The sequence below is a fragment of the Cervus elaphus genome, chromosome X (genome assembly GCF_910594005.1).
Source record: "Cervus elaphus chromosome X, mCerEla1.1, whole genome shotgun sequence".
NCBI classification, from domain to species: domain Eukaryota; kingdom Metazoa; phylum Chordata; class Mammalia; order Artiodactyla; family Cervidae; genus Cervus; species Cervus elaphus.
Genome location: NC_057848.1, coordinates 76,480,828 through 76,507,327, shown reverse-complemented (window position 1 = coordinate 76,507,327; position 26,500 = coordinate 76,480,828). Strand labels below are relative to the sequence as shown.

At 38.0% G+C, this 26,500-nt stretch overlaps 1 protein-coding gene across 3 annotated transcripts in view; it reads left to right on the top strand.

The window, feature by feature from the left end:
- Positions 1-26,500, top strand: part of GABRA3 (gamma-aminobutyric acid type A receptor subunit alpha3) — a 228,850-nt gene that overhangs the window by 87,534 nt on the left and 114,816 nt on the right. For all 3 annotated transcript variants that reach the window (XM_043897578.1, XM_043897577.1, XM_043897579.1), the window contains exons 2-3: positions 10,981-11,146; positions 22,944-23,065. In XM_043897578.1, coding sequence (XP_043753513.1) covers positions 11,007-11,146; positions 22,944-23,065 — 262 coding nt within the window. In that variant the 5' untranslated portion in view covers positions 10,981-11,006. The remainder of the gene's footprint in view (positions 1-10,980; positions 11,147-22,943; positions 23,066-26,500) is intronic.

The window sequence follows — 26,500 nt, the reverse complement described above, 5'->3', positions numbered from 1 at the left end:
TGAGAGTTTGGGAGAAGAGTTACTGGAGAATTAAGGAGAGAAGAGAAAGTAAAAAATAGTTGTTTCAGAGAGTGGGAGAAAAAATTGGTTTGGCAAATGTAAAAGGATCACAGGACATTTGAAGTATGTTGAGAAAATTTAAAGACAGACCAGTCAGGCATAATTATGGATTTTTCTCCAGCTATATTTATCTGCTCAGTTGCAAAGAGATGAATTTATCCAGGGCTTATGTTTTTTTTTTCAGGCAGTCACAACAGAGTTAGAGAGAGGCAAGTGCACAGAGAGTTCATAGCAGACAATGATTATAATGATTTTAATTATGGTGTGTGCGTGTGTGCTTACTTGTGTCTGACTGTGATCCCGTAGACTATAGGCTGCCAAGCTCCTCCGTCCATGGGATTTTCCAGGCAAGAATGCTGGAGTGGGTTGCCATTCCCTCCTCCAGGGAATCTTCTCGACCCAGTGATTGAACCCACGTCTCCTGAACCTCCTTCATTGGCAGGGAGATTTTTTACCGCTGAAAGTGAAAGTGAAGTCATGTCCGACTCTGCGACCCCGTGGACTGTAGCCCACCAGGCTTCTCCATCCATGGGATTCTCCAGGCAAGAATCCTGGAGTGGGTTGCCAGTTCCTTCTCCAGGGGATCTTCCCGACCCAGGGATCGAACCCAGGTCTCCTGCATTGCAGGCAGACGCTTTAACCTCTGAGCCACCAGGGAAGCCACCATGTAATTCAAGGAGGGTAAGAAAGAAAGTAAGGACACCAAGGTGATGGTGGGCAATTTAAAGGTGGCAAGATCTAACGATCAGAGATAGGAGGGTAGAAGAGTTGACAGTATGAAAGTACTGCATGAAAAAAGTTGGAAACATATGATCAGATAGTTATTTGAGATCATAGATTTGTAATGAGAAGGTTTAGGTATGACCATGGGAATGAGTGGCTGGATTAGGGTGGAGCTGAGACTCATTGAAAGACAAGAGATCAAGGAATCTATTTGTAGGTTCCAGTGACCAAGGATTACTCTATGTCAAATATAATGCTAAAGTATGTACATGAATTATGCCATTTAATTCTCATAAAAATCCCATATGCCAGTATTATCATTCAGTTCAGTTCAGTCACATCTGACACTTTGCAACCCTATGGACTGCAGCATGCCAGGCTTCCCTGTGCATCACCAACTCCCAGAGTTGCTCAGACTCATGTCCATTGAGTCAGTGATGCCATCCAACTAGCTAATCCAGTGTCATCCCCTTCTTCTCCAGCCTTCAATCTTTCCCAGCATCAAGGTCATTTCAGATGAGTCAGTTCTTCGCATCAGGTGGATAAAGCATTGGAGTTTCAGCTTTAGCATCAGTACTTCCAATGAATATTCAGGACTGATTTCCTTTAGGATGTACTGGTTGGATCTCCTTGCAGTCCAAGGGACTCTCAAGAGTTTTCTGCAACACAATAGTTCAAAAACATCAATTCTTTGGTGCTCAGATTTCTTTATAGTCCAACTCTCACATCCATACATGACTACTGGAGAAACCATAGCTTTGACTAGATGGACGGTTGTTGGCAGAGTGATTGATGTCTCTGCTTTTTAATATGCTGTCTAGGTTAGAGATAGCTTTCCTTCCAGGAAAGGAGCAAGCATCTTTTAATTTCATGGCTGCAGTCACCATCTGCAGTGATTTTGGAGCCCCCCAAAACAAAGTCTCTGACTGTTTCCATTCTTTCCCCATCTATTTGCCATGAAGTGATGGGACTGGATACTGAATGTTGACTCTTAAGTCTACTTTTTCACTCTTTTCTTTCACTTTCATCAAGAGGCTCTTTAGTTCTTCTTCTCTTTCTGCCATAAGGGTGGTGTCATCTGTGTATCTGAGGTTATTGATATTTCTTCTGGCAGTCTTGATTCCAGCTTGTGCTTCTTCCAGCCTGGCATTTTGCGTGATGTACTCTGCATATCAGTTAAATAAGCAGGATGACAGTATACAGCCTTGATGTACTCCTTTCCTGATTTGGAACCAGTCTGTTGTTCCATGTCCAGTTCTAGCTCTTGCTTCTTGACCTGCATACAGGTTTCTCAGGAGGCAGATAAGGTGGTCTGGTACTCTCATCTCTTGAAGAATTTTCCACAGTCTGTTGTGATCCACATAGTCAAAGACTTTAGCATAGTCAATGAAGCAGAAGTAGATGTTTTTCTGGAACTCTCTTGATTTTTCGATGATCCAGCGGTTGTTCGCAATTTGATCTCTGGTTTCTTTGCCTTTTCTAAGTCCAGCTTGAACATCTGGAAGTTCTTGGTTCACGTACTGTTGAAATCTTGATATGGAGATTTTTGAGCACTACTTTGCTAGTGTGTGAGATGAGTGTAATTGTGTGGTAGTTTGAACATTTTTTGGTATTGCCTTTCTTTGGGATTGGAATGAAAACTGACCTTTTCCAGTCATGTGGCCACTGCTGAGTTTTTCAAATTTGCTGACATATTGAGTGTAGCACTTTCACAGCATCATCTTTTAGGACTTGAAATAGCTCAGCTGGAATTCCATCACCTCCACTAGCTTTGTTCATAGTGATGCTTCCTAAGGCCCACTTGACTTTGCATTCCAGGATGTCTGGCTGTAGGTAAGTGATCACACCATCTTGGTTATCTGGGTCATCAAGATCAGTTTTGTACAGTTATTCTGTGTATTCTTGCCACCTCCTCTGCTTCTGTTAGGTCCATACCATTTCTGTCCTTTATTGTGCCCATCTTTGCATGGAAATTATTATCATTTTTAACATTTTATAGATGAGAAATAATGTCAGATTTCTATGTGACATAGGACATTTATCCTATGTCCAGGATTGGAACTAGGATGTTTCCTACTCTAAAACCTTTAATACTAACAGTGTCCTGAGACAGAGTAGAATTAGATGGCGTCAAATGAAACTCCAGTGACAAATTGAGGCAAGAAAATGGCAGACTTGGCTTTGTAGTATGTGGGTAGCAGCACTTGGGATACCTCTGTTCAGGTAAAGTTCTGGCAGATAGTGCCTGATAGCATCCAAGCAGAGGAGTTGGTAGGCAGACTGTTAGTATCTAATAGATTCCAAGGACTGAGGTAAAGGAATTTGGGGAATTCTAATAGAAGAATGAACTGTATCAGTGCCTTGTACATACTAGGTGCTCAAATGTTTGTGATTAAATGAATTTATATTTGGACAGGATATAGCAGCAGAGTCACCCTGGTAGCAGGTTTTTAGCCAGGCATTTTATGTACGTTCTATGATTTAATTTTTAGAATTCTGATAGGATGAGTATTATTACCACCAGTTTATGTTAAATAAGGTGGTCTTTAAAGCCTAACATGAGTAGTATTTGGTAGTTCCAAGTTGTCTCTTAATTTAATGGGTTCCAAAGTCCAACCTATACCCTATCCTTTATACTCTCTTACCTCATTGAGAGATGTAACTTTTTAAGAATAGCATTCATTAACTATTTATTAAGTATGCGTCATTTCCAGGCAGTTTTCTATGCATTGAACATATATCTATAAATAAAACAAGCAAAATTCCTTGTTGCCATTGAGCTTATACTCTACTGGGGAAACAGCTGATAACAAAAAATATAAAATACATGCTAGAAGTGAACAATGCAAATAAATAGAGGAAAATAATAGAATGGGAAAGACTAGAGATCTCAAGAAAATTAGAGATACCAAGGAAACATTTCATGCAAACATTTGCACAATAAAGGGCAGAAAAAATATGGACCTAACAGAAGCAGAAAATATTAAGAAGAGGAGGCAAGAATGTACAGAAGAAGTATACAAAAAAGATCTTGGTGACCTTGATGGTCATAGATAACCATGACGGTGTGATCACTCTCCTAGAGCCAGACATCCTGGAGTGTGAAGTCAAGTGGGCCTTAGGAAACATCACTGTGAACAAACCTAGTGGAGTTGATGGAATTCCAGCTGAGCTATTTCAAATCCTAAGAGATGATGCTGTGAAAGTGCTGCACTCAATATGCCATCAAATTTGGAACACTCAGCAGTGGCCACAGGACTGGAAAATATCAGTTTTCATTCCAATCAGAAAGGAGGGCAATGCCAAAGAATGTTCAAACTACCAGACATGTGCTCATTTCCTATGCTAGGAACGTTATGCTCAAAATTCTTCAAGCTATGTTTCAGCAATATGTGAACTGAGAACTTCCAGATGTACAAGCTGGGTTTAGAAAAGGCAGAGGAACCAGAGATCAAATTGCCAACTTTAGTTGGATCATAGAGAAAACTATGGAATTCCAGAAAAGTATCTACTTCTGCTTTATTGACTACACCAAAGCCTTTGACTATGTGGATCACAAAAAAACTGTGGAAAATTCTTAAAGACATGGAAATACCAGACCACCTGGCCTGTCTCCTGAGAAACCTGTATGCAGGTCAAGAAGCAAGTTAGAACTGGACATGTAACAACGGACTGGTTCCAAATTGGGAAAGGAGTACGTCAGTGCTGTATCCTGTCACCCTGCTTAGTTAACTTATATGCAGAGTACATCATGGAAATGCCGGGCTGGTTGAAGTTCAACCTGGAATCAAGATTGCCAGGAGAAATATCAGCAACATCAGATATGCAGATGACACCACCCTAATGGCAGAAAGCAAAGAGGAACTAAAGAGTCTTCTTGATTAAGGTGAAAGAGGAGAGTGAGAAAGCTGGCTTAAAACTCAACATTCAAAAACCCAAGATCCCATCCAGTCCCATCACTTCATGCAAAGAGAAGGGGAAACAATGGAAACAGTGACAGACTTTATTTTCTTGGGCTCCAAAATCACTGCAGATGGTTACTGCAGCCATGAAATTGAAAGACACGCTGTTTGGAAGAAAAGCTATGACAAACCTAGACAGCATCTTAAAAAGCAGAGATATCACTTTGCCAACAAAGGTCCGTCTAGTCAAAGCTGTGGTTTTTTTTCAGTAGTCATCTATGGATGTGAGAGTTGAGCCATAAAGAAGGCTGAGTGCTGAAGAATTGATGCTTTTGAACTCTGGTGCTGGAGAAGACTCTTGAGAGTCCCTTGGACTGCACGGAGATCAAACTAGTAAATCCTAAATGAAATCAACACTGAATATTCATTGGAACGACTGATGATGATGCTGAAGCTTCAGTATTTGACCGCCTGATGTGAAGAGCCAGCTCATTGGAAAAGACCCTGATGCTGGGAAGGACTGAAGGCAGGAAGAGGAGGGGATAACAGAGGATGACGTGGTTGGATGGCATCACCGACTCATGTACATAGGTTTGAGCAAACTCCAGGTGATAGTGAAGGACAGGGAGGCCTGGTGTACTGCAGTCCATGGGTTGCCAAGCGTTGGACGTGACTGACTGTAAAACAACAGCAACAACAGTGCAAGAAGTTCAAAGGAGGAAAATTAAAGCTGGAAACTGCATAAGGAATATCTGGGATGTGTAGCATTTAATTTTTATTTAGGGTATTCAGGGAGGGCCTCAGTGAGAGACGTGATGTTTGAATGAAAACCTGAAATGAGGAAATGAACAAACTATCTGGAAACTGGATGGAAGAATACTCCAGGTACAGGCAATATCATCAGCAAAGGCTCTAAAACTGAAGTATGCCAGGCATATCCAATGAGCTGCAAGGAGGCCATGTGGCTGAAATGGAGTGTGTAAGATAGGAGGGTAGCAGAGATTAGCCGGTTACTTGGGGATAAGATCATGTAGGTTCTTTTAGCTCATAATAAGGATTTTGAAATGGAAATCAATTGGAGGATTTTGAACAGATGAGAAGCATGATCTGACTTAACACTTTATCATTTCACTGTCTGCTATTTAAAGAACAGACCACAGGGGACCAAGGGCAGAGGCAGCAAGACCAGTTAAGAGGCTTTTAAAATGATCTCAGCAAGAGATGATGAGCCAGAGTCATAGCAGCAGAGTTGATGACCAGTGGTTTTATTCTGAATATGTTGCCTTTTGAGTAGAATGCCCATGAGACTTGTTTATGGATTGAGTGTGGGTGTGAGAGCAAAAGTGGAGTCAAGAATAACATCAGAGTGTTAACTCTGAACAAATGGAAAGGTGGAGTTATCATTACATGTGATGAGAAAGATGACAGGTGATCAAGGGCTGTGTGTGTGTGTGTGTGTGTGTGTGTGTGTGTGTGTGTAGGTGGATATCTGAACCTCAGATATTAATGTGTTAGGTTTAAGATGCTTCTCGGACATCAAAGTGCAGATATGGGTTACAGAGAGTTGTAGGATGGAGATATTAATTTGTAAGTTATCAGCTAATGGAGATTTCCCTCTCATTAGTTCCTTGTAACTTCCTTTATCTCTGGAGAAGAGTGAATTGGTTGAATAACCATTTGCTAAATTTTGCCTGTGCAGTGCCATGTTATGGTTGCTTGGGCATGGGTCGTGTTTGTGTGTTCCTGTACCATGGATAAAACATTCTAACACCAAAATTATCTTTATCTGAACCTGCACAAGGGTTGTTGCTTCTTGTATTATAGCCAGTCTGCACCTACCAAAGGGATCTGCCACTGTGGCCATGGTTTTAAGTTCATATGTCATTGGTGTTTAATTTGCTGAACTTATATGAGCATACACCGTGGTTGTCTACTTTTGCAATGTGGACTGGCTTCTTTATACGAATTTTAAACAACTATTATTAGGTTTTGCATTCTACTCAACATTGGAGAAGGAAATGGCGACCCACTCAATTATTCTTGCTGGGAAAATCCCATGGGCTTGCAAAGAGTTGGACATGACTGAAGTGACTGAGCATGAGCTTGCAACATAGTTGTTTGAATATTCATGTCACTATATGATGTTCCCTTTCTATAATTTTCAGTGTATTCACCATGGATATGTGAATTATATTTGTTTGTTCACATGTTATAATAATTTATTCACTGTGGTCATCATTACTTGAAAGATATCTATTCTTCATTGTGACCACTTGCATCTATATTTTAACCTCTCCTCCCCAGTGAAAAAAAGTTCAGCATGTCTGCCTACTCTTGGACCATGGCTTCTCTTCCTACATCGTGGCAGTCTAGCATGACCATCTACTCCTAAGCCATGTCACTTAATTCCTGTATCATGGTTGCCATGATACACATATTGTGTATGCACATGTCACAGTTCAGGAATAATATACCAAATGCTTCTTCACATTCATCATGGTTGTTTAAGTATATACCATAGGTGTCTCTAGCTTTGTAGATGTTTTATTATGTTTGAAGGGTCTTTCTTTAAGTGTCATGGTTTTCAGTTTATGCACTGTGGTCACTTGAAAATTCAGCAAGGTTGGCAGAAGAATTTTAAACATCTAGCCTTCTACTGTCCTTATCTGCACTTGTTTGATGATCATCTGAGGTTGATCATTTACATGGATTTACATCATTTACATGTACATGGATTTATGTTCATTTAATGCTAATAATGGCTAATGTGCCATATTTCTCTGTACACGTATCAGAGTTGGGTCCTGTTTTACAGATATGTGCCATCTTGCTAAAGCTACCTTTTCCAGTGGCATGTTGTTTTTAATTAAAAAATTAATTCTGGTTAAAAACACATGAACAATCAACTATTTTAACTGTACAGTTTAATGTTACTAAGTATATTCACATTTTTGTTCAGCACTCTAGTGGCATTCTTTTGATCACATGCAATGTCTTAATGAAACATGTACCAAGGGCATCTTCTATTGGTCAGTGTTTACTAGGCTTATTATGGTTTTCTGACATATACCATGGCCAAATGGTTTTATATCATAAATGTTCACATGAGTTATAATTGTTTGCTAACAAGTTTCATGGTAGTTGGAGGGCACACATTATGCCCAACCTCTTTTATATGTTATGAATGTCTTTTCATGCATAATGGTTATTTAAACATGTATTAATATCTTAGTCATGAGTTCATATAACATTTTTGTCTTCTTATGCATCATAGTTTTCTCCTTCCAAATCATGGGCATTTGCTTCTGTGTCATTGGCATCTATGCTTAGTGTGAAGGTTTGCGGCTTGTTTACCATGATCATTTGAACACAAACCATAGTTATATACTAGGATAGCATAGATGAGCACACACTACTGGTATCTTTGCTCATGCAGCATGGCCACCTTCTCCGAAATCCAGGATTGTTACTCAGATACTTATGTTTTTTGAGTATGCATCATAGTTCTGTCCTATATTCCGTGGATGATTTCTACAATTTGGACTTCATATCCTGTACCAACTCTCTTTCTTCCTGTAGAGTATTTATTAATCATGATTATCTGAGCATTAATCTTTCTCATGTGATTTTCAAACTTTGGGTTCTATGAAAGTTTGAACATATGTCAGAGTTATTGCCCATACTACAGGTGTTTCTCTTGCCTTAGAGTTGTCTCTTTATGCACCATATTTTCTTCCTCATATGCTATGGTTTTCTTAATTGTGCTGTTTTTGTTGATTTTTGTAAAATAGCCGTCAACTCTTATACAGCTCATGAATCATGATCATCACAGCACTTATTAGGTTGAGCATTAGAAATTGCTGTTTTATGAAAGAAAAATTGTCAAATATTGGCACATTTATATGATGCAACTTAATACTGTGACTATTTCTATCTATGCTGTGGACATTTTCCCATGTCAGAAATCTGTCTTGCATATCATAGTATTCTATGCCTGTACCAGACTTAAGAAGACAATCTAAAGCAGAACCTGAGTGAGTGAGTGAAAGTTGCTCAGTCATGTCTCACTCTTTGTGATCCCATGGACTGTAGCCTGTCAGGCTCCTCTGTCCATGGAATTCTCCAGGCCAGAATACTGGAGTGGGTACCTGACCCCTTCTCCAGGGGATCTTCCCAACCTAGGGTTCGAACTCAGGTCTCCTGCATTGCAAGAAGATTCTTTACCAGCTGAGCCACCAGGGAAGCCCCAATATAGAACCTAGTGGCTGCTTTGGGGCAAGGAGGGGAAGGATCAATTTAGAAAGACTTTTTTTCTTCATCTTCTCATCAGTCAGAATAGTTCTTCAGCATGTATCTGTTTTACATATTAGTCTCTTGTATAAGCTTTCCTTGGGAAAAATGTTCCATATCCTCTATACCTTCTGGAAATTAAACCACCTCTATGAGTATGAAAAAATAGTATGGTGCTGGGTCAGAATTAGATCTTCTTCAGGTGGTCAATGTCTCAGATTCTAAAAGGCCATAAGGGTACAAGCAAGTGCCTCTACACTGTTTTCTTAACCCCATATCCTGGGTAAACCTCCACCAAGCCAGAGTTCATAAAACAGCCTTGCATATAGACAACTCTAAATCACATAATCAGTATAGTCTGCTGACCATGGAGGGACTTCTGTACCAGGAGACTAGGCTTGGATTTCTTCTTTATGTTGTGGCCCTATTTTGGATTGGCTGTGCCCTCAGATATCGCTTTATGGGAAAACATCATGTCTCATCATTCAGCAGTTTCTCAATCTGATTCAGAGGAGGAAACAGTCCCTCTACTCCAGGCCTTTTGATATTTTCGAAAACCGTCTAACCATATCAAGATGAGAATCAATCCCAAAAATTCTATAAAGAGATTCCAGGTCTTAATATCCTAAGATTTTCTACAATATTACACAAATACTCATGAAAAGACATTTGTGATAGTAAGAAATCAAACATGATTGGAGGGAAATAAAGTGAAAATGAGAGGTTATTTTAGGATCTTGGATTATAAGAGGTAACTGAGGCTGAGAGAAGTTCTGTGACTCACCTAGTCAGAGGAAGACAGGGAAAAAGATGAAATTGTAGTCTAAGACTTCTGATTACTGATTCAGAGTCTTTTTTTTTCCCTTTATTTTTTTTCATTTATTTTCATTAGTTGAAGGCTAATTATTTTACAATATTGTAGTGTTTTTTGCCATACATTGACATGAATCAGCCATGGATTTACATGTATTCCCCATCCCGATCCCCCCTCCCACCTCCCTCCCCATCCCATCCCTCTGGGTCTTCCCAGTGCACCAGCCCTGAGCACTTGTCTCATGCATCCAACCTGGGCTGGTGATCTGTTTCACCCTTGATAGTATACTTGTTTCAATGCTATTCTCTCAGAACATCCCACCCTCACCTTCTCCCACAGAGTCCAAAAGTCTGTTCAATACATCTGTGTCTCTTTTGCTGTCTCGCATACAGGGTTATCCTTAACATCTTTTTAAATTCCATATATATGCATTAGTATACTGTTTTGGTGTTTATCTTTCTGGCTTACTTCACTCTGTATAATGGGCTCCAGTTTCATCCATCTCATTAGAACTGATTCAAATGTATTCTTTTTAATGGCTGAGTAATATTCCATTGTGTATATGTACCATAGCTTCCTTATCCATTCGTCTGCTGATGGGCATCTAGGTTGCTTCCATGTCCTGACTATTATAAACAGTGCTGTGATGAACATTGGGGTGCACGTCTCTCTTTCAGGTCTGGTTTCCTTGGTGTGTATGCCCAGGAGTGGGATTGCTGGGTCACATGGCAGTTCTATTTCCAGTTTTTTTTTTAAGGAATCTCCACACTGTTCTCCATAGTGGCTGTACTAGTTTGCATTCCCACCAACAGTGTAAGAGGGTTCCCTTTTCTCCACACCCTCTCCAGCATTTATTAATTGTAGACTTTTGGATAGCAGCCATCCTGACTGGCGTGAAATGGTACCTCATTGTGGTTTTTATTTGCATTTCTCTGATAATGAGTGATGTTGAGCAGTCTTTACACTACCTTCTATTGGATGGGCTCTGGTAAAATCAAAAGAAAGGTATGCCAGGAGTGAATTTTGGTGGCGTTGGTGAATTGGGGGAGACCTGTCACAGTAAGCATTTAGTAACTGTATATTATGAAAATTAATTGGCTCTGAGTTGAATAAAATCTTTTTTTCATCTCTTCTTTCTCCTTCCCTTTGTCTTCTATTCCTTTCCTCCTTCTCTGAATATGGAACTCACAGATCTCTCCAAGTTGGTGCCTAAGAAGATGATAATCACACAAATGAGTCAGTTCTACATGGCTGGCCTTGGGCTTCTCTTCCTGATTAATATTCTCCCTGGAACAACTGGCCAAGTGGAATCAAGGCGACAAGAACCTGGAGACTTTGTGAAGCAGGATATTGGCGGGTAAGTGTCCTTAACTCCCAGAACAAAAGAAGACTGTGATAAATTATTGACTTTGGTCAAAGTTTTTTTTTTTTTTAATTTAAGTATGGTTTAGTTACAATATTGTGTTAGTTTTAGGTATAGAGCAAAGTGATTCAGTTATATAAATATTCTTTTTTTCAGATTATTTTCTATTATAGATTATTACAAGATATTGAATATTGTTCCCTGTGATATACCAATAAATTCTTGTCACTGTGTACCCGTTAATCCAATGGTCTTTTATACCTCCCCCATCCCTTTCCCCTTTGGTAACCTTCAGTTTGTTTTCTGTCTGTGTGAGTTTGTTTCTCTTGTGTATAGAGATTCATTTTATTTTTCAGATTCCACTTATAAGTGATACATAACATTTGTCTTTCTCTGACTTATTGTACTTAGTATGATATTCTCTAGATCAATTCACATTGCTGCAAGTGACAATATTTTGTTCTTTTTATGGCTTAGTAATATTCCACTGTGTATACATACCACCTCTTTTTTTTTAATTTAATTCTTTATTGCAGTATAATTGCTTTACAGTGTTGTGTTGGTTTCTGCATACAACAACATAAATCAGCCATAAGTGTGTGTGTGGGGGTGTGGGGGTGTGTATATATATATCTCCTCACCCTTTTGAATCTCCCTCCCACTTCCCCCACATCTCACCCCTCCAGGTCATCACAGTCACTGAACTGAGCTTGCTGTGTTACAGCAGGTTCCCACTTGCTATCTCCTTGCCACGTGGTAGTGTATTATATGTGCCAATCCCAATCTCCCAATTTATCCCAGCCTGCCCTTCACCACCTATGTCCACAAGTCCATTCTCTATGTCTGTGTCTCTATTTCTGCTCTGCAAATAGGTTCATCTGGGCCATTTTTCCAGATTCCATATATATGCATTAGTATACAATATTTGTTTTTCACTTTCTGACTTACTTCAGTTTGCATAACAGGCTCTAGGTTCATTCACCTCAGTTTAAGTGACATTCATTGCTGTTATGGCTGAGTAGTATTCAATTATCTGAGTGTACTCTAAGTCTTTCTATCTTCTATCAGCATTTTCAATGATAATCTCTGGGGCTGAGGGCTATAGAACTAGACAAATATGTCCTTAGAAACTTAACCCACAAGGCCCTTTTTACTCTTTATTCCAGTGTAGAAGAAAAAAAAAGGACTAATTCTATCTTATTAACTTCTCATGTATCTGATTTCACTGGGCATGATAGATGTTCTAAATAAGATGGAAGTTCTAGATAAATGAATCTTACCTCTTCAAATGTTAAAGGCTTTTTAATTTTAACTCTGAGAATAAAGTTCTCTAAAAGATATATCACATGTTATCTAATAATACTAAAGAAGGATTTTGAACAGAATAGTCCTTCTTCATGGTGACTTTCTGATCATCATAAAGAGCATTCATTATGTTTATTCTAGATCTGCTGTTTTCTTTTTGTGTCTCCATCCTCAGTGTTAGTTGTCAACTCTCCTGTTTATATTGGTTTGCTTATATCCTGTTGGTGCTTTGCAAGCCAGATGATTGAGCCTTTTGAAAACTATATTAAAGAGAATGCCAAGACATCCTGCTTGGAAAAGTAGAGACAAGTGCTTGTATTTAATACAGAGATATTAAAAACTTTTGGGGGGACTTTACTTTCTTCCATGTCCAATACAATTCATGCTTTGGAGGAGATAAAACTACTAAAAGTCTGGCTCTGAATATTAATATTGGCATTATATTTGTATTTGCTGTAAATATAGAAACCAATACAACATTAAAATGTATATGCTGGAGGGATGGGATGGGGAGAGAGGTGGGAGGAGGGTTCAGGATGGGGAACACATGTAAATCCATGGCTGATTCATGTCAATGTATGGCAAAAACCACTACAATATTGTAAAGTAATTAGCCTCCAACTAATAAAAATAAATGAAAAAAAAGAGAAAAAATAATATATATGCTGGTAGCTCTGATACTTAACAGCTGCTACTTTTTGTTTGCTTGTTTTCATACATTCTTAATGATGTTTCTGTGTGTTGAATAAAATCCATTTGCTGCATTATTTTATCCACCTTTAGTGGATTATTCAATTAAATCACATGGTTGGCTACTCAAGCAGCTTCAAAAATCAACAGTGGTTTATTAACCAATACTTTGTTTAAATCATGTTCTAAATGCAATGGCTCTCTGTAGACTTAAGCAAGGAAACAGGTTGCACACTTGGAGAATTTGATTTAGTAATTTGGGGGTAGTGCCTAAAAATCTGCATTTCTATCAAGTGCCTACATGATTCTGATGTAAGGAATGTTTGGACAATACTCTGGGGACACAGTCTGTGTTTTCAAAGAGCTTACAGTATAGTTAGGAATATGGGGTTCAGAAATTTTAGAATAGCAGACATGGGAAAACCCATTATTCTGTGCATGACAAAATTGGCTTCCAACAAAGGACATTTACTTTTCTAAGAATTTACAGAAAATTAATAGTAGAGATAGGTCTAAAACACCAGTCTCTGATTCCTAGTCCCATATTTTTAAAGAAAAGCTGCAAGGAACAATTTCAGCTTCCTGTAATATGTTTCTTACACTCCTGTTTCCTGGCTCAGTATTTTGACCATTAACAACTGAGAACTGTATGTGTGAAAAGTGTTAGGTTGGACCATTATGAAAATATCATTACTCTGGGTCAAAATTGTTGAATATAAGCAACTTAATGATGGGTCAAGCTAAGTAGCAAGTAAATGCCAAATGGATCTTCTATCCCAGTCTGTATATTGAGATTGCAGGGAGAAATATCAATAACCTCAGATATGCAGATGACACAACTCTAATGACAGAAAGCAAAGAGGAATTAAAGAGCCTCTTGATGAAGGTGAAAGAGGAGAGTGAAAAAGCTGGCTTAAAACCCAACATTCAAAAAATGAAGATTATGGCATCTGGTCCCATTACGTCATGGCAAATAGAAGGGGAAACAATGGAAGCAGTGACAGACTTTGTTTTTTGGGGTTCCAAAATCACTGTGGACAGTGACTGCTGCCATGAAATTAAAAGGCCCTTGCTCTTTGGAAGAAAAGAAATGACAAACCTAGATAGTATGTTAAAAAGCAGAGACATTACTCTGCCGACAAAGGTCCGTATAGTCAAAGCTGTGGTTTTTCCAGTAGTCATGTATGGATGTGAGAGCTGGACAATAAAAAAGGTTGAGCACCAAAGAATTGATGCCTTTGAACTGTGGTGCTGGAGAAGGCTCTTGGGAGTCCCTTGGACAGCAAAGAGATCAAACCAGTGAATCCTTAAGGAAATCAACCCTGAATATTCATTGGAAGGGCTGATGCTGAAGCTCCAATACTTTGGCCACCTGATGTGAAGAACTGACTCATTGGAAAAGACCCTGATGCTGGGAAAGACTGAAAGCAGGAGGAGAAGGGGGCGACAGATGGTTGGATGGCATCACCGACTCAATGGACATGAGTTTGAGCAAGCTCTGGGAGATAGTGAAGGACAGGGAAGCCCGGTGTGCTGCAGTCCATAGAATCACGAAGAGTCAGACATGACTGAACAACAACTATCCTGGTCTGACTGTAATTTGTTGAAACCTGAGATGTGTATCAGTCAGGATCCCAAAGAAAACAGATGGGGAATTTCAGTTAAGACTATTTGAGGAGAGTACGTTTGCAAAGGGACTAATTGTAAAGGTATGATCTGGATATAGGTACACTCCAAGGACTAGAGCAAGAACCTAAGGCCAGCAGCAAGTATGTCATATAAAACAAGTCTTTTTAAGAGTGCAGAGATCTTTAGTGGAGGAGCTTTCACAGAGAGAGAGCTAAGAGATTACATACCCACACTTTCCCCTTCTTCTTCCCTCTGGTCTTCTGCCTACTTGAAGCCAGAGGCTGTGGCAGCCCTGCTGATATAGTTCATATAAGTTATCCTTATAAGAAAGCGAACAGGTTGAACATGAGTATATAATATATCTGGAAGAAGGAATGATAGACACTGGGCACAAGGCCTTGCTAAGTCACTTCAGTCGTGTCTGACTCTCTGTGACCCCATCCCTGGGACTCTCCAGGCAAGAACACTGGAGTGGGTTGCCATTTCCTTCTCCAGTGCATAAAAGTGAAAAGTGAAAGCGAAGTCGCTCAGTTGTGTCCGACTCTTCGCAACCCCATGGACTGCAGCCCACCAGGCTTCTCTGTCCATGGGGTTTTCCAGGCAAGAGCACAAGGCCTCACATGACACCAAATCACCACTTTTTCTGCATCAAGATTCCATAGTAGTGGCAGTGGTGGGCAGATATTGTGAATTTAAGAGGAAATGGTTGAATTAATTATCTCCTTGTCATATTCATAGCCTGACTTGGTGCCACTGTTCCAAAGGTTCTCCTAAGTGTCTGCTTTCATCATGAAATATATTTTCTTGGTTCTCTTAACCTCAGAATAAACTGGCACCTGTGGCTACACATGTATTGGGTTGGCCAAAAAGTTCGTTTGGGTTTTTCCATATCATCTTACAAAAAATCCCGAATGAACTTTTTGGCCAACCCAATAAATACTAAGAGAAACATGAAGGATTTGGTTTTTATTTTAACTCAGTGAAAAATGCGAAAAGGTAGGGCACATGTTGAGTGGGTGTGTCTCAAGCTAATTTTGATTGAAGTGCAAGTATGTAAAGTCCAGTCTCTTCTGTGTGTATATAATCTCTATTATGGAATCGATATGTTAATACTCTTACCATTCAATCTCCAAATCTTAAAATTTAAGAGCCAGATGTGGGACCTGAGAAGCCGTAAGTCCTAAGCTCTTATCCTGACCAAGAATCCTTCTTGCATTATGCTTTATGATCCAGTAGTAAACTGCATTACTACCATGGGCATATAGGTCTAGGGATGGGAAAGTGCTTCCTATATTGAACCACCTATAAATCCACCTTCCTCTAATGCCTACCTGTTTTAGGCTCCTGTGACACTTCCTTCCTATTTCACACTTCCTTCCTCTCAGAGCTACTCCATGCTTTCTTGTCTACAGGATAACTCTCATCACTTTCAACTTGTCTCCTCACATGATACAGTTTTCCCCACATTGCTTAAAACTTGGTACTCTCCTTTGCTCTCTAGATTTTTTGAAACTTAGTTCAATACTTTATTTTTAGTTTTCATATTCTATCATGTTACTTTAGAGCTTATACTTAAATAACTCTTACTATGTGCCAAGCACTATTCTAAGTGCTTTACATATGTTAATTCATATAATCCTTATAACAGATCTGCTAACTAGGTGCTGCTATTATTCCTGTTTCAGAGATAAAATAGAAGTCAAGTAACTTGCCAAAGCTCACATAGTTTAAAAGTGGCAGAGCCAGAACAGAAACCCAGTCTGGCTTCAGAGTACATGCTATTAATTGCTACAATGTATTGCTTTTCATGTGTTTGGTCACCTTTAAGTAAAAATTAGGAACATCTCCATATATTTTGTGTACATGAACATTTACTTAGGTATAGTAACCCCCCCACCCTCTGAATATTTAATATCTCAGCCACATGACTGCCTGGCCAGTGCTACAATGGGGCAAGTGTAATTTTCTTATAGGACCTAGAGAAATAAGAAGTATCATTTTCCATTTTGAAGTAGAAACATAGAATTTGTAACACAGGACAGAGCTGGACATTTGAAGCCAGGGTCAAGAATACTTGGTAAGTGATGCTCTGACTTCCTATTGTATCATGTCAGGAGGCAGCAGTGTCTCAGTATTACTGATGGTAAAATGTGATCTCTTGGTTAAGATGATGACTCTCAGGACTCTCCACTCCAAGGATACTAGCCACTGGGATTGACTGAGAGATTTGAGCTCATGACCAGCTCATTGCTTTGGTCGTGGCCATGGATGTGGGATAGAGAGTAAATAATAATAGTGGAGAAGAGAATATTCCTAGTACTGTAGTTTCCCTTCATTTGTATCTTAATTCTTTTCTCCACATAGGCAGTGTTATAAATGGTTCTCAGGCTGGCCTATGAAAGTCTGCTTAATGAGAAATGTTGCTAAAATAGTGCTCGTGCATTGACAATTACAATCATTCAGACAAATTATGAGAAATAAGGACTTGTGTAGCCTTGCCTAAAAGACTAACTACCTTTTATGGCATCATTTCAAAGGAAGAATGGACCTTTATTTCTTTGCAAATTTAGAATACAACCCATTTTGTGTTGAGGTATGTCTGCTTACATTCACATATGAAATCATATCTCTAAGGTATGGTACCTTGGTATTTAATCATTCAGAACATACAGTAGTCAGATCTTCCTGTGTGTTTCTGTGAAGCCGTGGCTTTTAGTTACTAAGAAGGTAGGAAGGACTTGGTTTTAATTTTACTTTAATTCAGCGAAGAGTGTGAACAGGCAGAGTACATAGTGAATGTGTGTGTCTTAAAATAATACTTCTTTAGTTTCAGAACAAATCTATGGGTGCCATTTAAGAAAAGGACAGCTGTCTGAGATGGATTGTGCATATTCTAGCCAAAAATACATTTATTCTTTTTTCTTAAGTGGCTTCTGTAAAAATATTAGAATGTATGTTACTGAGTTCCGAGTATGTAGCTGGTATCCCTAGTGCTGAATTTTTAGCTTGACCCTTCCACTTATCAGAATGACTGGACCTGGAAAATAGAAACATGAGGGGTATGGGGAAATGGTAAATAATCTGATATGGCTATTGTTTCTGGTCAGAAAAAGTACTAGAATTTGCAGCTGTAAAAGTATATGGGAGGGATGGGGTGGGGAGGGAGGCGGGAGCGGGGATCGGGATGGGGAACACATGTAAATCCATGGCTGATTCATGTCAATGTATGGCAAAAACCACTACAATATTGTAAAGTAATTAGCCTCCAACTAATAAAAATAAATGAAAAAAAAAGTATATGGGGAATGGAATGCAGATTCACAGAAAACCACATGATCTGAACAGGAATTTTTAAAACATACTTTTTTAAAAAATTGAGATATAATTGACACATATTAATAGCATTGTGTAAATTTAAGGTGTAAAGTGTTATATTTTGATACATTTATATATATTGCAATATGATATAGTAGAGTTAGCTTATGTCTCTATCATGTCACATAGTTTCTTAGTAACTTTGAAGTTTATAATATAATATTGTTGACTATAGTCACTGTGTTGTATCTCACACCCCCAGAACTTATCTACTACTTGTAAGTTTGTAGCCTTAAATGACATCTCCCCAGTTCCTTACCACCCCCCAATCTCTGGTAACCACCATTCTAGTGTCTATTTGCACAAGTTAATTTTTTTTTAGTTCCACATAGAAATGATATCACACAGTGAAAAAGGTGACTTAAAACTCAACATTCAGAAAACTAAGATCATGGCATCTGGTCCCCTCACTTCATGGAAAATAGATGTGGAAACAAAGGAAACAGTGACAGACTTTATTTTGGGCGGCTCCAAAATCACTGCAGATGGTGACTGCAGCCATGAAAGTAAAAGGTCCTTGCTCCTTGGAAGAAAAGCTATGACCAACCTAGACAGCGTATTAAAAAGCAGAGACATTATTTTGCCAACAAAGGTCCGTCTAGTCAAAGCTATGGTTTTTCCAGTAGTCATGTATGGATGTGAGAGTTGGACTATAAAGAAAACTGAGCACTGAAGAATTGATGCTTTGTGGTGTTGGAGAAGACTCTTGAGAGTCCCTTGGACTGCAAGGAGATCCAACCAGTCCATCCTAAAGGAGATCAGTCCTGAACATTCATTGGAAGGACTGATGCTGAAGCTGAAACTCCAATACTTTGGCCACCTGATGTGAAGAACTGACTCACTGGAAAAGACCCTGATGCTGGGAAAGATTGAAGGCAGGAGGAGAAGGGGATGACAGAGGATGAGATGGTTGGATGGCATCACTGACTCAATGGACATGAGTTTGAGCAAGTTCTGGGAGATGGTGAAGGACAGGGAAGTGTGGTGTGCTGCAGTCCATGGGGTCGCAAAGAGTTGGACACGGCTGAGCAACTGAACTGAACTAGGAGAGTTAATCCTCATTGTCCACTGAGTTGGACAATAATAGCTGTAGCAATTTACATTCTCACCAACAGTGCATGAAAGTTCCTGTTTCTTCACATCCTTGCCAACATTTGTTATCTCTTGTCTTTTTGATAAAAAGTCATTCTAAAAGGTGAGTTGATATTTTATTGTGGTTTTGATTTGCTTTTATCTGATGATTATTGATGTTGAACAACAATAATTGTTGGCCATTTGTTTGTGTCTTCTTTGGAAAAATGCCTACTCAGTTTCTTTGACGATTTTGTAATTGGATTTTTTTTCCTTTTGCTATTGAGTTGTATGAGTTCCTTATATATTATAGAATCCAATATATATATTATATTTCTTTATATATTATGAATATATCTTGTTAATACTACTTTCTGCATAGTAAGTTTGAATTTTTTTTATCTTTAAAATCTGTTCTCCCCTAGGAGATATACAGTATTAGAAAAAGATGCCAACCTTTTAATGAAGTAAATTTCTCCTGTCTTTGGGTTGTTTGATGAACTGCATCAGCAACTCCTCATCTGTGACTCTTCTGCTTCCCCCTGACATAAGCACATTAAGGTGCTTCCTCAATGTGGTTGAACTGATATTATTTACTTATCCTGAACTTAATCGCTCAGTGAGCTTTTCCCATAGCATAAAAGTGCATGTCTTTCACAGGTGTCTGGAGAAGGCAATGGCAACCCACTCCAGTGTTCTTGCCTGGAAAATCCCATGGACGGAGGAGCCTGAATAGGCTGCAGTCCATGGGGTCGTGAAGAGTTAGACACGACTGAGTGACTTCACTTTCACTTTTCACTTTTCACTTTTCACTTTCATCCATTGGAGAAGGAAATGGCAACCCACTCCAGTGTTCTTAGAATCCCAAGGACGGGGGAGCCTGGTGGGCTGCCGTCTATGGGGTCGCACAGAATCAGACACAACTGAAGCGACTTAGCAGCAGCAGCATTGCATTTTCAGGAGTTTGGGGAAAAATGAATGATCATTCTCAATGTATGTTGAGTTTTACCATTTACAAAGTAATTTTATGTTTATTATCTTCTTTACTTATTTCTTCCAAAAGCATTATCCTATCCCTATTTTGCATGCAAGGAAATAGTTCACATGATTGGGTAGTGGGAGTCAGAACTAAAACTCTGTTCATCTGACCCTAGTTCTTTTTATTTACCACTTTTCCATTTTTAGGACTCGATAAATGACTAAACTTGCCTAACCTATAGATAATGTATTAGTAACATCATTTTCTTTTTTAATGATGCATTATTAATATATTTTGTCCAGCCAGTAATGATAGATAGAAGGCAAAGCAAGCATGGTTATTGCATCAGTCTCATCAACGTAATATGCATATGGCTTTAAACAATCCCTTTCTTTTGTTGGTGTCTCAGGCCATCCATCTGTAAAGTGAAGGGAAATACTTACATGATCTCTAAAGTCCTCCGTAATCCTGACATACCATAATGCTTTGTTGTTCCTCCAAACTATTTTGAATGGGTACAAACTATAGCAGCTTCAGCTTGTTGCAGTTCAGTTATTGAAAAAGAGAGCGTTCTAACTTGGGTTCTAAATTAAACCAGCTTCCAGCTGCCCATGCAATAATTTAGAGCACATTGGGAGAAAATTTTATTAGTAATCAAGTCAAGTAATCAAAATCATAGAGCAATCTATTGAAAATTGTTTTTGGAATGACATTAAGCATTGATTTTTGACTTAAAAGTTTAAAAGTTATTAGTGACTAATGCTGCTAACAAATCAAAACAGAGTCAGCAGGGGGGTAGAAATGCATCGTCAAGGAACTTATTATTTCAGTAAAAGAGGTAGCACAGTATATGGACCTTATATTCAAGAATTCTGGACCGAAATTAAAAATTATGTTCAGGGGCTTTACAATTCCCATATATAGATCCACCTGGAGTAGGTAATCTCTGAAGCCCTTTATAGCTTGTCTATGACTCTCTGATGATTCTGCTTTTTATCCCCCTCCAGTAATCCAAAAAATGGCTTTTCATTCAATTCCTAGACCTGTTTCCCAGGAATCAAATTAGGCTAACCAGGGTCAAGATTCCCCACAGTGAGAGTTAAGGGAAAATGAGAAAGAGGTTTTCACAAAATCAATTAAGCTCCCACAGCCTCTCTCCCCACAGCCCATGCAAGATGAATTCAGAATATTGGAGATTAAGCCAAATGTGAGCTGAGACCTGACAGGGTGTCTGTATTTATCTCCTCAACATATTGATGTCAGTTTGTTAGCTCTGCACTATGGTTTCCTTCTTTTATCCCCTTCCAAATAAGGTGTCTGTATCATTTCTGGTACTCTTTTCACTAAAACAGCCAATCATCTCTAGTCTCACTGGTTTCCAGTGCCTCTTGGCCAAAGCTTTCCTTATGGCTTTGGCAGATGAGGGTGCTTATATTTTGTCATTATTTATATTTGAATAATGTATTTGAGCCCATGGGGTCACAAAGGGTTGGAGACGACTAAGTGACTTCACTTCACTTCAGTGTATTTGAGTGCATAAACTACTATCTTAAAGAAGACAAAACAAATTTTGAATACATTTAGATATTAAACATTAAATCTGGAAATTTTAATATATTATTTAATATTAATACAACATATCTGTGAAGTTATTTTAATTTTCAAAATGAGAAAGCTGTTACAAGAGGTGTTATGTGACTTGCTTATGGTCACTCAACTAATAAATTCCAATTCTTGTCTCCAGTCTAGTTAAACCTAATTCCCCTTTTCATTCCATGTGTATCTATTTTTTATCATTTGATTCTCTCAGCACACCTGTAAGCAAGGGAGAGATTACTTGCCTTATTTTACCTTTTTTTTTCTGCTCTGCTTTTTTCTATAGGCACATAGTTGATGCTCATTAAAGATGCATTGAATGATTACATGAATTGAATTAGGTTTATGAATTAAGGAAATTGGTGTTCAAAATGGCTTTTGACAGTTTACCAGCTAGCTGGCAGTGTAGAGTGAGAACTATTCAGTTTAGATGTTCCTACTATTCCATGTGCTTCCCTAGTGGCTCAGATGTTAAAGAGTATACCTGCAATGCAGGAGACCCAGGTTTGATCCCTGGGTTGGGAAGATACCCTGGAGTAGGAAATGGCAACCCACTCCACTGTTCTTGCCTGGAGAATTCCACGAACAGAGGAGCCTGGGGTGCTACAGTCCATGGGATCACAAAAAAGTCGAACATGACTGAGCAAGTAACACATGCATACATACTATTCTGTAGATTTTTTCTCTCTAAAGAAGACATATTGACTGCCTCTCAAGATTCCTCTCAACTGTTATGCTATGTCTTTTATTGTTCTGATTAACTAGATGCTAGGAATAGTTATTATATATCTAGTAATGGCCACCTTCTGGATCCAAAGTAAGAATGGGTAAAACCAAGACCTACCGTCTTTATTTTGGGGCCCTCTTGTTCATGAAATAAACTTTGATAAATGAACTTTATGCCAGGTATTATTCCCACAGACATCCTGTCTAAGGTTTCTACTGGTTTTTCTTTACCACTGGTTTAGGGGTGGACCATATGTTTGCTAAAGCTCATGCCAAAGTACTTGCTGGTTTGAGAGGTTCAAAGCCATTTAACTGGCCAAATCTACTGATTGATATTTTCTTGAATTAAAGTGTTTAGACATGTAAGTATTTGCTATTAAGAACTATTGTTTTGTGTCTCATTTTCTTCCACTGCCTCAGACTCTCTCCAAAGCATGCTCCAGATATTCCTGATGACAGCACCGACAACATCACTATCTTCACCAGAATCTTGGATCGTCTTCTGGATGGCTATGACAACCGGCTGCGACCTGGGCTTGGAGGTCAGTTATTGTTTTAAGATCTTCTTGGGTATTGTCTTCTAAAAAGAGTCTAAAGGTACCTTTAATAGTGTATTGATCAATGAGGTTAGTATCAAGTTGAGTTTCTTCCCTCTAAGCACTGGAAAAGTGTCCTAATCCTTCATTTCAATGGTTAGTCTCTCTGGTCTGGTTTTGGAAGGTTCTGAATTTCACTTAGGTAAATACATATATGGTCTTAAACCACAACATTTGGCCACAATCACTTCTGGTAATAAAATAGCAATCCCTGCCTGGATGGCAGATGTATCTCAGGAACAGCTGGGAAACATGTCTTTGTTCTAAAATCCCTGAGCACATATCAGCCTGATATTCCGAAGAGGAGAAATCTGATGGCTAGATGGTATCTCATAAGGAAGTAAACATACTACACTACTTCATGGGCCATATTGAAAGGGCAAGTATGCAAATGTATATACATTTAAAATTTTTCCTGAATCATTTGAAAATTAGGTGCAGATATTATAACCCTTTATCCATAATTATTTAGTGTGTATTTTCTTAGAACATAAAAGTTATTTTATAAAATTATAATGAAATTATAAATTCAAAAATATAACCTGACATAATACTATTTTCTAATCTATAGTCCATATTCAATTTTTGCCAATCATCTACATTTATTATATGACAGTATTATAAGAAAACTCTTTCCTTCTTTAGTTAATTAGGCAACTATCAGCATGAACAAATGGATTCTTATTTTATTCAATGAATTGTAATCCATTAATATTATTATTTGTTATTATCTATATTGATTAGAATTATTGCTCATAATTTCCCATATTTGCTTAGTGAGAGCCTCTTCAAGCTGACTTTTGATATATTTTCATTGTTGAGCACTTTTTGGCTTTATGGCATAACCATATTCCATACTTAACTTGTACGCGCCCTTATTCAGCCTTACAGTCAATCATTTTTCCCAAGAAGAAATGGGATCTTTCTGTGTGGGAAATTATATTTAAAATCCAACTTCTATGTGCCAAATATTTTCATTGCTATTGGGTTTCTTTGCTTCTAAGATCTTTCAGTGGACAGAATTAAGAAAATAGAAAATAATATATATGTATATACACACACACACATATATATATACACACATCTGTATATATGCATATTTATACATATACACATAGGAGCTTCCCTTGTAGCTCAGTCAGTAAAGAATCTGCCTGCAATGCAGGAGACCCCTGTTCGATTCCTGGGTTGGGAAGATCCCCTAAAGGGGGAAATGGCAACCCACTCTAGTATTCTTGCCTGGAGAATCCCATGGACAGAGGAGCCTGGCAGTCTACAGTCCATGGTGTCGCAAGAGTCAGACACGACTTAGCAACTAAACCACCACATGTAGACATATATGTGTATGTGCATGTGTAATGGGTTTATACTGATACCACTAATTCCAGTCTAAGTATTCCTCATTGACTTACTAATTTACTTAATTATGCAATATACATAAAATAGTGTTGGAATCACTATACCTATACCACTGTAATAAACACACTTATTAAGTAAAGTTAGAGATAAATTTTTATGGTCTTTTTTTGGGTGTTGTTTATTTTAGATGAAGGCTATATGGCTCTTGCTTTGGTATAAATAATAGATTGGAGCAGGGCAGTATTGGAGGAAGAAAGGACTAGCCACACATTGATTTGTTATCCAGAAGGAAGGTGGTGACTGTGGGAATGTAAGAATTTGGTGACTGATTAAATTATGGGATTAGGGAAAAAAGGAGGAGAAAATGATAGCAGACAAAATTCCCCTGTGAAGCTGTCAGGTTTTATAATTTTTTCTGGAAGTTTTTGATTACTAATTCAACTTCAGTACTAGTGATCAGTCTATTCAGATTGTCAATTTCTTCCTGATTCAGTCTTGTAAGATTGTACGTTCCTAGAAATTTATGCTTTTCTTATGAGTTGTCTAATTACTTGGTATATGACTGTTTCATAGTATTCTGTTATGATTTTTTGTGTCTTTGAGATGTAATGTGCAATTGCTACTCTTTCATTCTAGCTTTGTTCAATTGAGTCCTTTCTCTATTTTTCTTAATGAGCCTAATTAAAGGCATATCAATTTTATTTTTTCAAAATAACAGCTCTTGGTTTCATTGATCTTTTCTTTTTAGTCTCTCTTTAATTTATTTTCATTCTGATCTTTATTATTTCTTTCCTTTTGCTGACTTTGGGCTTTATTCTTCCTTTTACAATTACTTTCTATTGTAGGTTGCATTGTTTGATTTTTTTCTTCTTTCTTGTGGTAGGCCTGTATTGCTATAAATTTCCCTCTTAGATCTGCTTTTGGTGTGTTCCATAGATTTTGGAGTGATTTGTTTTTGTTTTTACTTTTATCAAAGTATTTTCTCATTTCCTCTTTTTTTCTCATTTATTTTTATTAGTTGGAGACTAATTACTTTACAGTATTGTAGTGGTTTTTGTCATACATTGACATGAATCAGCCATTTACATGTATTCCCCATCCCGATCCCTCCCCCCACCTCCCTCTCTACCTGATCCCTCTGGGTCTTCCCAGTTTCCTCTTTGATTTCTCTATTGACTGATCAGTTTTTGAGTAGCATGTTGTTTAGTGTCTACATGTTTGTGTTTTCCACATTTTTTTCCCTGTATTTGATTTCTATTGTGGTCTATTTGATACCATTGTAGTCAGAAAAAAAAATGCTTGATATAGTTTCTATCCTCTTACATTTGTTGAGACTTGTTTTGTGGCATGTGATCTATCCTGGTAATGTTCCCATTAATTGAAATAATATTCTGCTATTTTTAGATGGAAAGTCCTGTATATATCTAAGTCCAGCTGGATTAATATGTCATTTAAGGCAACTGTTTCCTTATTGATTTTCTGTCTGTATGATCAGTCCATTGATGTAAATGGGGTGTTACTGTTATTATATTATTGTCAATTTCTCCCTTTATATCGCTTAATATTTGGTTTATATACTTACTTGCTCCTATATTAGGTGAATATATGTTAGCAAATATTACATTCTCTTTTTTAGTGACACCTTTATCATTATATTATGCCCTTCTTTGTGTCTTGTTATAGACTTTGTTTTAAATCTACTTTGTCTAATATTAGTATTGTTACCCTAGATTTCTTTTTGTCTCCATTTGCATGCAGTATAATTTTGTGTCCCCTTTAAGTCTCTATTTGTCTTTACCACTACAGTGTGTCTCTTATAGGCAGCAAATAGATGGGTCTTGCCTTTATGTCCAGTTGGCCACACTATGTCTTTGATTGGAGCGTTCAGTCCATTGACATTTAAAGTGTATATATATATATATATATATATACTTATTGCTATTTGGTTACTTATATGCTATTTGTTACATAAGTAACATAAATAAAATTTTAGTTTATTTTCTTGTGGTTTGTTGATTTTTT